Below are 19,383 nucleotides of genomic sequence, written 5' to 3'. Positions count from 1 at the left end.
ACTAGCTGTCACGTAAGACATTATACACCAACACAAACAACAACTAATGCTCTGTCCAAAACTAGCTGTCACGTAAGACATTATACACCAACACGGAACAACAACTAATGCTCTGTCCAAAACTAGCTGTCACGTAAGACATTATACACCAACACGGAACAACAACTAATGCTCTGTCCAAAACTAGCTGTCACGTAAGACATTATACACCAACACGGAACAACAACTAATGTTCTGTCCAAAACTAGCTGTCACGTAAGACATTATACACCAACACGGAACAACAACTAATGCTCTGTCCAAAACTAGCTGTCACGTAAGACATTATACACCAACACGGAACTAAAGCACTGGCCGAACAATATTTATTATCAGGTTGTAGTTGGTGTATAATATAAATATATCAACAAAAAATATAAATCGATCTGCATATAAATAAATATAAAATACATTCTTCAATGCTAGTAATTTGTTGTATAACTAAGAATGTCTGAAGATGATTTCAATGAAAATGTCGCTAAACACTAGGTATACACTAGCAGGTCAATATGATAATCCACATGATGCCATAACAATGTATATTTCCGGGGGAAATCCAAATACCAGCCTCGATCTAAGTAGATATGTTCCAACATTAGCCTCGTTTTCAACAGAAGTGTACTTTCACAATCATTGTGGTCCCCAGGGAGCGCAATGAACCCTGGGAGAGATTGGTTCTTTCATATATAACATGCCGGCCTCGTTTTCAGAAATTAGTTTCCAACTTCAACCTCGATGCCATAATGGTCTGACATCGGGAAATTATGACCAGTGATGTTTTCAACATAAAGCCTCTGAAACAAAAAGTGTTAGATGTTAATTCTCTTGTAATGAATCTAATAAATCACATATTTTATCATTGTAAGGAAAAAGTCGTCATATATGGATATTAATTGTTACGATTCCTATCAAGAATGCTTTCTGTCATTTATCAATACTCAAAAGCTAACATCCAATTAAAGTCCTGTGAAGTCGGACCACATTAACCGACACAAAGGACAATGTCTTCTCTCTATCTCACAACAAGTACATGTAAATATGAATATGGTGGATTGAACAAAAGGAATACCACATCATAAATGAATGATCGTGCTCAAGAAAAGTTGAATGTCGGTCATACCTTAGCACCAAGGACCGTGTGATCTCGTACAAATATATGGTCTAACACGTGACTGTGAGTCCAGCCATGCATGAGTGGATTGGTCAGACAGTAGGTACATTTCCCCACTAAGGCCACGTATGGCGAGGCGAATCCCTCCGACAGGAAAAAATTGTAGGCACCTGAAACCGTTAGCACAAAAATAGGTCATTAAAAATATTTCCTATGAAAATAATTTATTTTTCTTGAAAGAAATGTAATGGATTTTAGCTGAATTTTGTTGTTAGAATTAATGTAAGCTTGAAGCTTATTATGCGACGTAAAATCGATCAAATGTATTAAGAAGTTCAAACTTTAAACTAGAATATTTTCATCTTTGGCGAACAGAGATACAGACATGCCGACTGTTGTTCCTTTGGATTAAGGAATAGCAGGACTACAAAAGGTGATTGGTCAGTCTACATTTGGAGTAACAGACATATTTTATTTACAGATTCTTTTAAATGGCTACATGTATTTGCCTGTAGACTTGCATGTGCGACTTTACCCTCGAAATCCCCTGTAACGTTGTGGGCCGGTATCGACGGGCTTGTATTCAGGTCCCCCATTATTAGAGGTTTGGTTGCTAGGCGGGCTGCATCTGTTAGTTTACGAGAATCTGCGAGATTTTGTTCCTCCCAGCTGGAGTATACGTGCAATAGGTTTGCTGAAACAAACCAACAGGGAAACACTTACATTGTGACAGTTTGGGGAGCATCTTATCCAGAGACTATTACGTTCATCTTTATATATTACTGGTCCCTTGTGTCAAACCATGATCTTAGCCTTCGTTTAATACTTCATTAAGACATCTATATACTATAGGATCAAATCACCAGAGGGAATCCGTTCTTCACGTCAAACAAGATCAGCAGATGTATATCGGTAAGCTGAACTTCCTCTTTTTTACTGGAGAGTAATTACATGTGGAACGATATAAATTATACAGAAACTGCAAACATATCCCAATCAGATACCGAGAAATGACTGTTTGTTTGTATGTGTGAATTCCAATTGTCCATCTGTCCCAATCAGATAGCAAGGAATGACTGTTTGTTTGTATGTCTGAATTTTTGCACGAAATTATCTCCCCTTCCGATTGAACAATAATGACGGTCGAAGCGTAAAACGTCATTTTTGCTCAACTGAAATTCAGCCAATATTTAACCCAGAGTAGCGAATCGTGAATTTTCGGTAAGATAAAGAATTTATGGCCCTGGTGGCAGTGTGATATGAAGGTTTATTCACCCTCAGATGTCATATTTCCCTCGGTCAAGCACTTGGGAAATATTACCCCTTTGAGTAAATAAACCTTATCAAACTGTCACCGGGGAATGAGAGATAACTCCGTGTGAAAGACGGGCGGTCACCATAGACGCACGCGCCCAAGGGAAACACGATGTTTTACTTCAACCAAGGGAAATATGACATTTAATTTCCCAGTCATATGACCTGTTTCTACTAATCACAGGCAGTGTTTACCATTTCAAAGAAATAAAAACTTACGTCACACTACATTGGAACATTTTATTAAAGATATGCCTTATCTTCACCACATACAAAACCCAGGGCATGACAATAATAACCTAACATATATACAGTAATAATAAAGACTTAAAATGGCAAAGACGATGACCAATTTACGGCAGTCGTAAACTGCCGTAAATCATCAATGTCGTTATTGGTGTGACTACAGTTATAAACATGACGTATAATAATATAAGAGAAATGAGAATGATTAGAATCGTTATTCGCGAAAGGACACGAACCATGGACGAAGATGTGACAGTTCAACCTCTGATGACGATGGGTCAATAACAGCAATACAAAACCTACTGTAACTGAATCTATCAATGTAGAAACATTTATGTACCATTCTCAATAGCAGACATATATCTGTGACGATTAAAGTGTACGTACGTTCGTAGTATTGTTCCCCGATGTTAGAGGCAGTATGGCTGCATAACACTGTCCCCACGCCTTCGATCTACAATGGATATATAATATACGTGTGGCGTGTCATTGTATTTTAATCACTTATAATAGGGCATTTCGACAGATATTTTATGCAACTCACGAAATGCTGTTTTCATCATTTTTGTTTTGCTCAATTATTGTAGCTTTTAGAGTGAACAACCGTCTTTTTGCGGGATTACCTTATCGACTTTAGTGCTTCACTATACAGATAAAACTATTTATTGTCTTGGACCTTACCTCGACTTCTAAGTATGCTCTTCGTAGAATCTGTTTCACGTTTGGTTCAAAGAAGACTGCTTTTGCAGAACTGATTTTCCTTTTACTCAGTAGTACGACTCCGGGTACGTTCATCGCTTCCCGCTTCAGGTAGTCGAAGCATCGAAACGCCCCCTTACCGGAAACAGTGAGACAGGAAATGCATGCCTGGCTTTCTCCCATCATTCCACAGCCGACGGAACAGTTTGTGAGTTCCGCCTTGCTAGTCAGGGAAGCACAGTGATAGAATATGCAGGCGACAGTCTTGGCCGCTCTGTGACATGGCGGGGCGTTTGCCCAGCCCCATAACATCGTCTCCTGATAGAGAGGAGCTGTAAACACAGATACACTGCTGTCTAGTGTCTGTCGTATCCGGTCTACGTCATTTCCGTACCACACCTACAACACCAAAACATTCAACAATTAATCTGGCCATGTAAGAGAAAAATAAATCTGTTAATTAAGCAGTTTCCATAGGTTTTTGTTGCATTAGTAAAAAAAAGAACCTTAGAAGCATTACGATCCTTTCATTTAACAATACATGTCTGTGATAATTAAATGGGGTTATGAAAAACTGGTTGGGGCCATAGAATTTTCTTTCTCTGTAGATCGATTGTCTATGGAAAATTCACAGTCACGAGACCGTCTTCCATCAAGACCGATCGTTGTACAGTACCACTGGATTTTATTATGACATTATCATACTCGTGAAAACTTTGAACATACGAACCTCTGATAGGCACATGACGTCATAGTCCGCATTTTGCATGGTCTGGATGACGTAAGGTTCCCGCTCCTCGTAATGGTCGATAAGGTTAAGGAGAGCGACGTTGTAGGACTGTATCTTCGCTGTCAGGACGACGCCCCATAATGACGTCACGCATATCAGGCAGAGAAACGTCATGGTGTGGAGTCTTGCATAAGAAATACAAGTTAAACTACTAAGAATCCTTAACAATTGTATTTATAAAATATAATACAAAATATCATAATAAAGGACACGCAGATAATGCGACTGTATTCGTTAGACCTAAAAGAATGACATCACCATGCAGTACAATTAAAACCCTCGTTCGAAAATGAAAACAGTGGCAGTTGCAAACTCGTAGAATTATATCTGCATGACTGGTAATTGTATTTTGTTTTATCATGTTCCTATACACATAATAATATATATATCAACCGGAAGTCAATTCCGTAGTACACACCGGCATCGACATTCATTCTGAAAATATTATCAATACATCTCTACAAGTGATAAGTGAACGATACGAAATAGGCAATCAATATGGGAGTTTAAATTACTTTACACAGACACTTAAGGCCAATCATCGCGAAATAAACCACCGGAAAGGCAGAATAGGTATCATGTATAAACATATAGAGATGAGATCCCTTTGTGTAACCAGTGGTTTTTATTTTGATATACCTATTGATCCTAACTAGTGAACAATTTAAAACGTGAGACTAGGACATGCATTGTCTAATCTTCTTCTCTGTAATCGTATAAATTAACTCAAAACAGATCAAAGACTTTGATCAGAGACACACTCACCTTACTTTGCGTCCGTCCAATGTTCGTCCCTATAAGCGCGTGAGGTCGTCTCGCGCACTGCACGATTTATTTACAACTCTAGGTGGCGCTTTCAGAAACACATCAGATGATCGGTGCGTGCCTCCCGGTCTTTAAAAACAAATTTTGTAAAACTAATTTTGTCCATATATACATACAAGATATTATGTCGAACTTATATATAATAACAATAACTATAAGTTGCGAAAAGAAAACTAGATATAAAGCTCTACTGATACACAGCCGGCCGCAGGTCCTGATGGCCCTCCACAATATACATGTACGAAGATGTCAAGTTACAATGTAACATCGAACCTGTATAAGGAATACATTAGCTGTGCACATAAAAGAAATATAACACATTTTATTTATGCACACATGGTACGAGTATATGTACTGTAAAGTCGACTTTTATAGAAATAAAATTACTAAAGATGGTTTTATATATGTATTAAATTATCATCGTTGTACATAACGCTGATTCATGTTTTGTGTGGACATCAATATTACAGTAGAGATATCCATTATATATAACATAATGTTTGTATGGAGGAGAGGACATTATTGGGGTTCTAACCACACACAACACGTAGGGGTGGGGGTAGGGGGGTCCTACAAAAAACCGGTGGAATGGTTCACAACACTCCTATGATACTGTATTGGGTGGGGTGGGGGAGGGGGTAGGGGGTAGGGGGGATCCTACAAAAACCGGTGGAATGGTTCACAACACTCCTATGATACTGTATTGGGTGGGGGTGGGGGAGGGGGTAGGGGGATCCTACAAAAACCGGTGGAATGGTTCACAACACTCCTATGATACTATTTTGGGTGGGGGTGGGGGAGGGTCAGGGGGTAGGGGTGGGGGGGGAGGCTACAAAAACCGGTGGAATGGTTCACAACACTCCTATGATACTGTATTGGGTGGGGGTGGGGGAGGGGGTAGGGGGATCCTACAAAAACCGGTGGAATGGTTCACAACACTCCTATGATACTGTATTGGGTGGGGGTGGGGGAGGGGGTAGGGGGATCCTACAAAAACCGGTGGAATGGTTCACAACACTCCTATGATACTGTATTGGGTGGGGGTGGGGGAGGGGGTAGGGGATCCTACAAAAACCGGTGGAATGGTTCACAACACTCCTATGATACTGTATTGGGTGGGGGTGGGGGAGGGGGCAGAGGGGTCCTACAAAAACCGGTGGAATGGTTCACAACACTCCTATGATACTGTATTGGGTGGGGGTGGGGGGGGGGGAGAGGGGATCCTACAAAAACCGGTGGAATGGTTCACAACACTCCTATGATACTATTGGGTGGGAGTGGGGGAGGGGTAGGGGGTCCTACAAAAACCGGTGGTATGGTTCACAACACTCCTATGATACTGTATTGGTGGGGGTGGGGGAGGGGGTAGGGGATCCTACAAAAACCGGTGGAATGGTTCACAACACTCCTATGATACTGTATTGGGTGGGGGTGGGGGAGGGGGTAGGGGGATCCTACAAAACGGTGGAATGGTTCACAACACTCCTATGATACCGTATTGGGTGGGGTGGGGGAGGGGGTAGAGGGGGGTCCTACAAAAACCGGTGGAATGGTTCACAACACTCCTATGATACTGTATTGGGTGGGGGTGGGGGAGGGGGCAGAGGGGATCCTACAAAATCCGGTGGAATGTTTCACAACACTCCTATGATACTGTATTCGGTGGGAGTGGGGGAGGGTTAAAGGGGATCCTACAAAAACCGGTGGAATGGTTCACAACACCCCTTTGATACAGTATTGGGTGGGTTGGGGGAGGGGGGAGGGGGATTCTACAAAAACCGGTGGAATGGTTCACAACACTCCTATGATACTGTATTGGGTGGGAGTGGGGGAGGGGGTAGGGGGATCCTACAATAACCGGTGGAATGGTTCACAACACTCCTATGATACTGTATTGGGTGGGGGTGGGGGAGGGGGTAGGGGGATCCTACAATAACCGGTGGAATGGTTCACAACACTCCTATGATACTGTATTTGGTGGGGGTGGGGGAGGGGGTAGGGGGATCCTACAATAACCGGTGGAATGGTTCACAACACTCCTATGATACTGTATTGGGTGGGGTGGAGGAGGGGGTAGGGGATCCTACAAAAACCGGTGGAATGGTTCACAACACCCCTATGATACTGTGTTGGGTGGGGTGTATAGGCTAACAGATGTACCAAGAAAGACAGTTAACCAGCATGGGCAACGCCAAAATAAATGTAGCGTAAAGCCAATGAACTATAGTTATAAAGAGAAAGCAAATATTAGATAGAATGTCTGCAATGGAAGGATATGTAACAAAGGGGGGTAACTCGAAACACCTTACACATAACTAAAAGTCTGCTAGTAGCGGATTCTCACAAAAGTTTGCAAACAAAATTTATTTCATAGCCCGATGAAATTAAAAAAATAGTGACTTCAATGCTTATAATCAATTTTCCAGGCTACTTGATAACATGAAATATGTTTACACGTACGATTTCATTGTTTTTTTTCCCAAGGGATTATTTATTCCAAATCGATACGCAACGTCAATGTTTCTATTGTGATGTCACGATAACGTCGGGTTTCCGCGCCATTCTCAGAATTTTTTTTAATCGTGGAATGAAAAAAATGAATAGGCCAATCAGAAAGCCATAAACAAAGAGAAAATTAATTATTCAAAGTTAATTTAGTTTTATCACCATCTTGTTTATTTCCTATAAAAAAACATTTCATTATTTCTTCCAATGTGACCAATTCAATGACAATTTTTAATTTGAAGTTGATACTTAATGGTTCTGATACATTTAGTCCGAAAGATAAGAAAAGCATACGCCTGACAATCCAAGAATATATTAAGAAATACTAATCGTTTTGTTTGATCTAACAACATTCACTAGTTACGAAATGATAATTGCTGGCATTTCATTGTCAAAACTGTTTTGATATTTTTTTTCTAAAGAACATTAATGCCAAAATGTATCTGTAAAATATTCATTGTAAAACTATTATTATTATATATCATTTTAGATTGTTTACAAACTTAATGTTCAAATAATAAGTCACGTCATAAATATCAAATGTTAAAACAATTTTTCAGGTAGTTATACATTTTTTTGTAAAACGTTGGTGCTGGTATGGCTAAAACAAATCAAATGTTTGTAATAATTGTTTATGTTTGAATGTTTCTCTTTTCTTTCTTTCTTTTACATATAATTTGTTATACAATCGTTAATGCTGCTATTGTATGTTTTATTATGTAACATCATAACATTTGTATGGGAGAGGTCAATTCTAAGTTGTATAACTTATGCCTAATTCCTTTTGACTTTGTTCAAATAAAACATGTTTAAAATAAAAAAATAAAAATAAAAATAGAAAAAACCAGCCATTTATCAAAGTATTGGTATGATCAAGTGTCTCTGGAAATTCATCAATAGCCTTTGAATAAATCAGAGCACATTGAAATGACGGGACGCATTTTTATTCATTGGGAAGGGAGATAACTCGACAGACCATACGAAAATCTCTTGTATGATAACCAAACAGCTTTAAAAATCCGATAACATCACTGACGAGTCGTATAAGGACCACACAGCTTTATAATGGAGATAACATCACTGACGAGTCGTAGAAGGACCAAACAGTTTTATAACGCCGATAACGTCACTGACGTGACGTAGAAGGACTAAACAGTTTTATAATGCCGATAACATCACTGACGAGTCGTAGAAGGACTAAACAATTTTATAATGCCGATAACATCACTGACGAGTCGTAGAAGGACCAAACAGCTTTAAAAATGCCGATAACATCACTGACGAGTCGTAGAAGGACCAAACAGCTTTATAATGTCGATAACATCACTGACGAGTCGTAGAAGGACCAAACAGTTTAATAATGCCGATAACATCACTGACGAGTCGTAGAAGGACTAAACAGCTTTATAATGCCGATAACATCACTGACGAGTCGTAGAAGGACCAAACAGGTTTATAATGCCGATAACATCACTGACGAGTCGTAGAAGGACCAAACAGTTTTATAATGCCGATAACATCACTGACGAGTCGTAGAAGGACCAAAACAGCTTTATAATGCCGATAACATCACTGACGAGTCGTAGAAGGACCAAACAGCTTGATTATGCCGATAACATCACTGACGAGACGTAGAAGGACCAAAAAGCTTTAAAAATGCCGATAACATCACTGAGGAGTCGTAGAAGGACCAAACAGTTTAATAATGCCGATAACATCACTGACGAGACGTAGAAGGACCAAACAGTTTTAAAAATGCCGATAACATCACTGACGAGACGTAGAAGGACCAAACAGCTTTAAAAATGCCGATAACATCACTGACCAGTCGTAGAAGGACCAAACAGTTTAATAATGCCGATAACATCACTGACGAGACGTAGAAGGACCAAACAACTTTAAAAATGCCGATAACATCACTGACGAGACGTAGAAGGACCAAACAGTTTTATAATGCCGATAACATCACTGACGAGTCGTAGAAGGACCAAACAGTTTTATAATGCCGATAACATCACTGACGAGACGTAGAAGGACCAAACAGTTTTATAATGCCGATAACATCACTGACGAGTCGTAGAAGGACCAAACAGTTTTATAATGCCGATAACACAACTGACGAGTCGTAGAAGGACCAAACAGTTTAATAAATGCCGATAACATCACTGACGAGTCGTAGAAGGACCAAACAGCTTTAAAAATGCCGATAACATCACTGACGAGACGTAGAAGGACCAAGCAGTTTTATAATGCCGATAACATCACTGACGAGTAGTAGAAGGACCAAACAGTTTAATAATGCCGATAACATCACTGACGAGTCGTAGAAGGACCAAACAGTTTTATAATGCCGATAACATCACTGACGAGTCGTAGAAGGGCCAAACAGTTTTATAATGCCGATAACATCACTGACGAGACGTAGAAGGACCAAACAGTTTTATAACGCCGATAACACAACTGACGAGACGTAGAAGGACAAAACAGTTTTATAATGCCGATAACATCACTGACGAGATGTAGAAGGACCAAACAGTTTTATAACGCCGATAACACAACTGACGAGTCGTAGAAGGACCAAACAGCTTTAAAAATGCCGATAACATCACTGACGAGACGTAGAAGGACCAAACAGCTTTATAATGCCGATAACATCACTGACGAGACGTAGAAGGACAAAACAGTTTTATAATGCCGATAACATCACTGACGAGACGTAGAAGGACCAAACAGTTTTAAAAATGCCGATAACATCACTGACGAGTCGTAGAAGGACCAAACAGTTTTATAATGCCGATAACATCACTGACGAGTCGTAGAAGGACCAAACAGTTTAATAATGCCGATAACATCACTGACGAGACGTAGAAGGACCAAACAGTTTAATAATGCCGATAACATCACTGACGAGACGTAGAAGGACCAAACAGTTTTAAAAATGCCGATAACATCACTGACGAGTCGTAGAAGGACCAAACAGTTTAATAATGCCGATAACATCACTGACGAGTCGTAGAAGGACCAAACAGTTTAATAATGCCGATAACATCACTGACGAGACGTAGAAGGACCAAACAGTTTTATAATGCCGATAACATCACTGACGAGACGTAGAAGGACCAAACAGTTTTAAAAATGCCGATAACATCACTGACGAGACGTAAGAAGGACCAAACAGTTTAATAATGCCGATAACATCACTGACGAGACGTAGAAGGACCAAACAGTTTTATAATACCGATAACATCACTGACGAGACGTAGAAGGACCAAACAGTTTTATAATGCCGATAACATCACTGACGAGACGTAGAAGGACCAAACAGTTTTATAACACCGATAACATCACTGACGAGACGTAGAAGGACCAAACAGTTTTATAATACCGATAACATCACTGACGAGACGTAGAAGGACCAAACAGTTTTATAATGCCGATAACATCACTGACGAGACGTAGAAGGACCAAACAGTTTTATAACACCGATAACACAACTGACGAGACGTAGAAGGACCAAACAGTTTTATAACACCGATAACACAACTGACGAGACGTAGAAGGACAAAACAGTTTTATATTGCCGATAACATCACTGACGAGTTGTAGAAGGGCCAAACAGTTTTATAATGCCGATAACATCACTGACGAGTCGTAGAAGGACCAAACAGTTTTATAACACCGATAACATCACTGACGAGTCGTAGAAGGACAAAACAGTTTTATAATGCCGATAACATCACTGACGAGTCGTAGAAGGACCAAACAGTTTTATAATGCCGATAACATCACTGACGAGTCGTAGAAGGACCAAACAGTTTTATAATGCCGATAACATCACTGACGAGTCGTAGAAGGACCAAACAGTTTTATAATGCCGATAACATCACTGACGAGACGTAGAAGGACCAAACAGTTTTATAATGCCGATAACATCACTGACGAGTCGTAGAAGGACCAAACAGTTTTATAATGCCGATAACATCACTGACGAGTCGTAGAAGGACCAAACAGTTTTATAACCCGATAACATCACTGACGAGTCGTAGAAGGACCAAACAGCTTTAAAAATGCCGATAACATCACTGACGAGTCGTAAAAGGACCAAACAGTTTAATAATGCCGATAACATCACTGACGAGACGTAGAAGGACCAAACAGTTTTATAATGCCGATAACATCACTGACGAGACGTAGAAGGACCAAACAGTTTTATAATGCCGATAACACAACTGACGAGACGTAGAAGGACCAAACAGTTTTATAATGCCGATAACATCACTGACGAGACGTAGAAGGACCAAACAGTTTTATAATGCCGATAACATCACTGACGAGTAGTAGAAGGACCAAACAGTTTTATAACACCGATAACACAACTGACGAGACGTAGAAGGACCAAACAGTTTTATAACACCGATAACACAACTGACGAGACGTAGAAGGACAAAACAGTTTTATATTGCCGATAACATCACTGACGAGTTGTAGAAGGGCCAAACAGTTTTATAATGCCGATAACATCACTGACGAGACGTAGAAGGACCAAACAGTTTTATAATGCCGATAACATCACTGACGAGACGTAGAAGGACCAAACAGTTTTATAATGCCGATAACATCACTGACGAGTAGTAGAAGGACCAAACAGTTTTATAATGCCGATAACATCACTGACGAGACGATTCGTAGAAGGACCAAACAGTTTTATAATGCCGATAACATCACTGACGAGATGTAGAAGGACCAAACAGTTTTATAACGCCGATAACATCACTGACGAGTCGTAGAAGGACCAAACAGCTTTATAATTCCGATAACATCACTGACGAGTCGTAGAAGGACCAAACAGCTTTATAATGCCGATAACATCACTGACGAGTCGTAGAAGGACCAAACAGTTTTATAATGCCGATAACATCACTGACGAGTCGTAGAAGGACCAAACAGTTTTAAAAATGCCGATAACATCACTGACGAGACGTAGAAGGACCAAACAGTTTAATAATGCCGATAACATCACTGACGAGTCGTAGAAGGACAAAACAGTTTTATAATGCCGATAACATCACTGACGAGTCGTAGAAGGACCAAACAGTTTTATAATGCCGATAACATCACTGACGAGACGTAGAAGGACCAAACAGTTTTATAATGCCGATAACATCACTGACGAGTGTAAGAGGACCAAACAGTTTTATAATGCCGATAACATCACTGACGAGTCGTAGAAGGACCAAACAGTTTTATAATGCCGATAACATCACTGACGAGACGTAGAAGGACCAAACAGTTTTATAACGCCGATAACATCACTGACGATTCGTAGAAGGACCAAACAGCTTTAAAATGCCGATAACATCACTGACGAGTCGTAGAAGGACAAAACAGTTTTATAATGCCGATAACATCACTGACGAGTCGTAGAAGGACCAAACAGTTTTATAATGCCGATAACATCACTGACGAGACGTAGAAGGACCAAACAGTTTTATAATGCCGATAACATCACTGACGAGTCGTAGAAGGACCAAACAGTTTTATAATGCCGATAACATCACTGACGAGTCGTAGAAGGACCAAACAGCTTTAAACGCCGATAACATCACTGACGAGTCGTAGAAGGACCAAACAGTTTTATAATGCCGATAACATCACTGACGAGTCGTAGAAGGACCAAACAGTTTTATAACGCCGATAACATCACTGACGAGTCGTAGAAGGACCAAACAGTTTTATAATGCCGATAACATCACTGACGAGACGTAGAAGGACCAAACAGCTTTAAAAATGCCGATAACATCACTGACGAGTCGTAGAAGGACCAAACAGTTTTAATAATGCCGATAACATCACTGACGAGTCGTAGAAGGACCAAACAGTTTTATAATGCCGATAACATCACTGACGAGTCGTAGAAGGACCAAACAGTTTTATAATGCCGATAACATCACTGACGAGTCGTAGAAGGACCAAACAGTTTTATAATGCCGATAACATCACTGACGAGTCGTAGAAGGACCAAACAGTTTTATAATGCCGATAACATCACTGACGAGACGTAAGAAGGACCAAACAGTTTTATAACGCCGATAACATCACTGACGATTCGTAGAAGGACCAAACAGCTTAAAAATGCCGATAACATCAATGACGAGTCGTACAAGGACAAAACAGTTTTATAACGCCGATAACATCACTGACGATTCGTAGAAGGACCAAACAGTTTTATAATGCCGATAACATCACTGACGAGTCGTAGAAGGACCAAACAGTTTTATAATGCCGATAACATCACTGACGAGTCGTAGAAGGACCAAACAGTTTTATAATGCCGATAACATCACTGACGAGTCGTAGAAGGACCAAACAGTTTTAATAATGCCGATAACATCACTGACGAGTCGTAGAAGGACCAAACAGTTTAATAATGCCGATAACATCACTGACGAGTCGTAGAAGGACCAAACAGTTTTAATAATGCCGATAACATCACTGACGAGACGTAGAAGGACCAAACAGTTTTATAATGCCGATAACATCACTGACGAGTCGTAGTAGAAGGACCAAACAGTTTTAATAATGCCGATAACATCACTGACGAGTCGTAGAAGGACCAAACAGTTTTATAATGCCGATAACATCACTGACGAGACGTAGAAGGACCAAACAGTTTTATAAAACATTTTATAATGCCGATAACATCACTGACGAGTCGTAGAAGGACCAAACAGTTTTATATATTAATGTATTGTCAGTAGATTAGTGATATTAATGTATTGTCAGTAAATTAGCGATATTAATGTATTGTCAGTAGATTAGCGATATTAATGTATTGTCAGTATATTAGTGATATTAATGTATTGTCAGTAGATTAGCGATATTAATGTATTGTCAGTAGATTAGCGATATTAATGTATTGTCAGTAGATTAGCGATATTAATGTATTGTCAGTAGATTAGTGATATTAATGTATTGTCAGTAGCATTAGTGATATTAATGTATTGTCAGTAGATTAGCGATATTAATGTATTGTCAGTAGTTAGTTTCGATATTAATGTATTGTCAGTAGATTAGCGATATTAATGTATTGTCAGTAGATTAGCGATATTAATGTAATTGTCAGTAGATTAGTGATATTAATGTATTGTCAGAAGATTAGTGATATTAATGTATTGTCAGTAGATTAGTGATATCAATGTATTGTCAGTAGATTAGCGATATTAATGTATTGTCAGTAGATTAGTGATATCAATGTATTGTCAGTAGATTAGCGATATTAATGTATTGTCAGTAGATTAGCGATATTAATGTATTGTCAGTAGATTAGTGATATTAATGTATTGTCAGTAAATTAGCGATATTAATGTATTGTCAGTATATTAGTGATATTAATGTATTGTCAGTATATTAGTGATATTAATGTATTGTCAGTAGATTAGTGATATTAATGTATTGTCAGTAGATTAGCGATATTAATGTATTGTCAGTATATTAGCGATATTAATGTATTGTCAGTAGATTAGCGATATTAATGTATTGTCAGTAGATTAGTGATATTAATGTATTGTCAGTAGATTAGTGATATTAATGTATTGTCAGTAGATTAGTGATATTAATGTATTGTCAGTAGATTAGCGATATCAATGTGTTGTCAGTAGATTAGTGATATTAATGTATTGTCAGTATATTAGTGATATTAATGTATTGTCAGTAGATAAGTGATATTAATGTATTGTCAGTAAATTAGCGATATTAATGTATTGTCAGTAGATTAGTGATATTAATGTATTGTCAGTAGATTAGTGATATTAATGTATTGTCAGTATATTAGTGATATTAATGTATTGTCAGTAGATAAGTGATATTAATGTATTGTCAGTATATTAGCGATATTAATGTATTGTCAGTATATTAGCGATATCAATGTATTGTCAGTAGATTAGTGATATTAATGTATTGTCAGTAGATTAGTGATATTAATGTATTGTCAGTATATTAGCGATATTAATGTATTGTCAGTAGATTAGTGATATTAATGTATTGTCAGTAGATTAGCGATATTAATGTATTGTCAGTAGATTAGTGATATTAATGTATTGTCAGTAGATTAGTGATATTAATGTATTGTCAGTATATTAGCGATATTAATGTATTGTCAGTAGATAAGTGATATTAATGTATTGTCAGTAGATTAGTGATATTAATGTATTGTCAGTAGATTAGTGATATTAATGTGTTGTCAGTATATTAGCGATATTAATGTATTGTCAGTAGATTAGCGATATTAATGTATTGTCAGTAGATTAGTGATATTAATGTATTGTCAGTAGATTAGCGATATTAATGTATTGTCAGTACATTAGCGATATTAATGTATTGTCAGTAGATTAGCGATATTAATGTATTGTCAGTAGATTAGTGATATAAATGTATTGTCAGTAGATTAGTGATATTAATGTATTGTCAGTATGTTAGTGATATTAATGTATTGTCAGTAGATTAGTGATATTAATGTATTGTCAGTAGATTAGTGATATTAATGTATTGTCAGTAGATTAGTGATATTAATGTATTGTCAGTAGATTAGCGATATTAATGTATTGTCAGTAGATTAGTGATATTAATGTATTGTCAGTAGATTAGCGATATTAATGTATTGTCAGTAGATTAGTGATATTAATGTATTGTCAGTATATTAGTGATATTAATGTATTGTCAGTAGATTAGCGATATTAATGTATTGTCAGTAGATTAGCGATATTAACGTATTGTCAGTAAATTAGCAATATTAATGTATTGTCAGTAGATAAGCGATATCAATGTATTGTAAGTAGATTAGTGATATTAATGTATTGTCAGTAGATTAGGGATATTAATGTATTGTCAGTAGATTAGTGATATTAATGTATTGTCAGTAGATTAGTGATATTAATGTATTGTCAGTACATTAGCGATATTAATGTATTGTCAGTAGATTAGTGATATTAATGTATTGTCAGTAGATTAGTGATATTAATGTATTGTCAGTAGATTAGTGATATTAATGTATTGTCAGTAGATTAGTGATATTAATGTATTGTCAGTAGATTAGTGATATTAATGTATTGTCAGTATATTAGTGATATTAATGTATTGTCAGTAGATTAGCGATATTAATGTATTGTCAGTATATTAGTGATATTAATGTATTGTCAGTAGATTAGTGATATTAATGTATTGTCAGTAGATTAGTGATATCAATGTATTGTCAGTAGATTAGCGATATTAATGTATTGTCAGTATATTAGTGATATTAATGTATTGTCAGTATATTAGCGATATTAATGTATTGTCAGTAGATTAGTGATATTAATGTATTGTCAGTATATTAGTGATATTAATGTATTGTCAGTAGATTAGTGATATTAATGTATTGTCAGTAGATTAGTGATATTAATGTATTGTCAGTATATTAGCGATATTAATGTATTGTCAGTAGATTAGCGATATTAATGTATTGTCAGTAGATTAGTGATATTAATGTATTGTCAGTAGATTAGTGATATTAATGTATTGTCAGTATATTAGTGATATTAATGTATTGTCAGTAGATTAGTGATATTAATGTATTGTCAGTATATTAGCGATATTAATGTATTGTCAGTAGATTAGCGATATCAATGTGTTGTCAGTAGATTAGTGATATTAATGTATTGTCAGTATATTAGTGATATTAATGTATTGTCAGTAGATAAGTGATATATATAATGTATTGTCAGTAAGATTAGTGATATTAATGTATTGTCAGTAGATTAGCGATATAATGTGTTGTCAGTAGATTAGCGATATTAATGTATTGTCAGTAGATTAGCGATATTAAATGTATTGTCAGTAGATTAGCGATATTAATGTATTGTCAGTAGATTAGTGATATTAATGTATTGTCAGTAGATTAGCGATATTAATGTATTGTCAGTAGATTAGTGATATTAATGTATTGTCAGTATATTAGTGATATTAATGTATTGTCAGTAGATTTGTGAGCAGATATTAGTGATAATGTATTGTCAGTAGATTAGTGATATTAATGTATTGTCAGTAGATTAGTGATATTAATGTATTGTCAGTAGATTAGTTGATATTAATGTATTGTCAGTAGATTAGTTAGTATATGATATAATGTATTGTCAGTAGATTAGTGATATTAATGTATTGTCAGTATATTAGTGATATTAATGTATTGTCAGTAGATTAGTGATATTAATGTATTGTGAGAAGATTAGTGATATTAATGTATTGTCAGAAGATTAGTGATATTAATGTATTGTCAGTAGATTAGTGATATTAATGTATTGTCAGTAGATTAGTGATATTAATGTATTGTCAGTAGATTAGTGATATCAATGTATTGTCAGTAAATTAGCGATATTAATGTATTGTCAGTAGATAAGCGATATTAATGTATTGTCAGTAGATTAGTGATATTAATGTATTGTCAGTAGATTAGTGATATTAATGTATTGTCAGTAGATTAGCGATATTAATGTATTGTCAGTAGATTAGTGATATTAATGTATTGTCAGTATATTAGCGATATTAATGTATTGTCAGTAGATTAGCGATATTAATGTATTGTCAGTATATTAGTGATATTAATGTATTGTCAGTAGATTAGTGATATTAATGTTTGTCAGTATATTATTTCAATGTATTGTCAAGTAATAGTGATATTATGTAATGTATTGTCAGTATATTAGTGATATTAATGTATTGTCAGAAATTAGCGATTTAATGTATTGTCAGTAGATTAGTGATATCAATGTATTGTCAGTAGATTAGCGATATTAATGTATTGTCAGTATATTAGCGATATTAATGTATTGTCAGTATATTAGCGATATCAATGTATTGTCAGTAGATTAGCGATATTAATGTATTGTCAGTAGATTAGTGATATTAATGTATTGTCAGTAGATTAGTGATATTAATGTATTGTCAGTAGATTAGCGATATCAATGTATTGTCAGTAGATTAGCGATATTAATGTATTGTCAGTAGATTAGTGATATCAATGTATTGTCAGTAGATTAGCGATATTAATGTATTGTCAGTATATTAGCGATATTAATGTATTGTCAGTAGATTAGTGATATTAATGTATTGTCAGTATATTAGCGATATTAATGTATTGTCAGTATATTAGCGATATTAATGTATTGTCAGTAGATTAGTGATATTAATGTATTGTGAGAAGATTAGTGATATTAATGTATTGTCAGAAGATTAGTGATATCAATGTATTGTCAGTAGATTAGCGATATTAATGTATTGTCCGTAGATATGCGATATCAATGTATTGTCAGTATATTAGTGATATTAATGTATTGTCAGTAGATTAGCGATATTAATGTATTGTCAGTAGATTAGCGATATTAATGTATTGTCAGTAGATTAGCGATATTAATGTATTGTCAGTAGATTAGTGATATTAATGTATTGTCAGTAGATTAGTGATATTAATGTATTGTCAGTAGATTAGTGATATTAATGTATTGTCAGTAGATTAGTGATATCAATGTATTGTCAGTATTAGCGATATTAATGTATTGTCAGTAGATTAGTGATATATGTATGAGAAATTAGCGATATTAATGTATTGTCAGTAGATTAGTGATATTAATGTATTGTCAGTAGATTAGTGATATTAATGTATTGTCAGTAGATTAGTGATATTAATGTATTGTCAGTAGATTAGTGATATTAATGTATTGTCAGTAGATTAGTGATATCAATGTATTGTCAGTAGATTAGTGATATTAATGTATTGTCAGTAGATTAGTGATATTAATGTATTGTCAGTAGATTAGCGATATTA

At 36.3% G+C, this 19,383-nt stretch overlaps 1 protein-coding gene across 2 annotated transcripts; it reads right to left on the bottom strand.

Annotated features, from left to right (window-relative positions):
- Nucleotides 1-339: 339 nt before the first annotated feature.
- Nucleotides 340-5,119, bottom strand: LOC138317081 (uncharacterized). Of its 2 annotated transcripts, none has more exons than XM_069258703.1 (7): nt 4,970-5,066; nt 4,140-4,323; nt 3,392-3,808; nt 3,098-3,164; nt 1,686-1,844; nt 1,160-1,320; nt 340-833 (listed from the first exon to the last, which is right to left on the bottom strand). In XM_069258703.1, the coding sequence occupies exons 2-7, from the start codon at nt 4,311-4,313 to the stop codon at nt 753-755; spliced, it is 1,059 nt and encodes a 352-aa protein (XP_069114804.1). In that variant the 5' UTR covers nt 4,314-4,323; nt 4,970-5,066; the 3' UTR covers nt 340-752. The 2 variants fall into 2 exon arrangements, with proteins under 2 accessions (XP_069114804.1, XP_069114803.1); XM_069258702.1 differs by having other exon boundaries at nt 341-833; nt 4,965-5,119.
- Between the last annotated feature and the right edge of the window lie 14,264 nt (nt 5,120-19,383).

The sequence above is a fragment of the Argopecten irradians genome, chromosome 2 (assembly GCF_041381155.1).
Source record: "Argopecten irradians isolate NY chromosome 2, Ai_NY, whole genome shotgun sequence".
Classification (NCBI taxonomy): domain Eukaryota; kingdom Metazoa; phylum Mollusca; class Bivalvia; order Pectinida; family Pectinidae; genus Argopecten; species Argopecten irradians.
This window is presented reverse-complemented; position numbering and strand designations above follow the sequence as displayed.

Excerpts from the sequence above, each read along its gene's own strand:
- LOC138317081 (XM_069258702.1), bottom strand. The coding sequence starts at position 4,313 with ATGACGTTTCTCTGCCTGATATGCGTGACGTCATTATGGGGCGTCGTC. Across the intron at positions 1,321-1,685 it reads CGTTACAGGGGATTTCGAGG|GTGCCTACAATTTTTTCCTG; the intron begins GTAAAGTCGCAC and ends TAACGGTTTCAG. Across the intron at positions 834-1,159 it reads ACACGGTCCTTGGTGCTAAG|AGGCTTTATGTTGAAAACAT; the intron begins GTATGACCGACA and ends TTTTTGTTTCAG.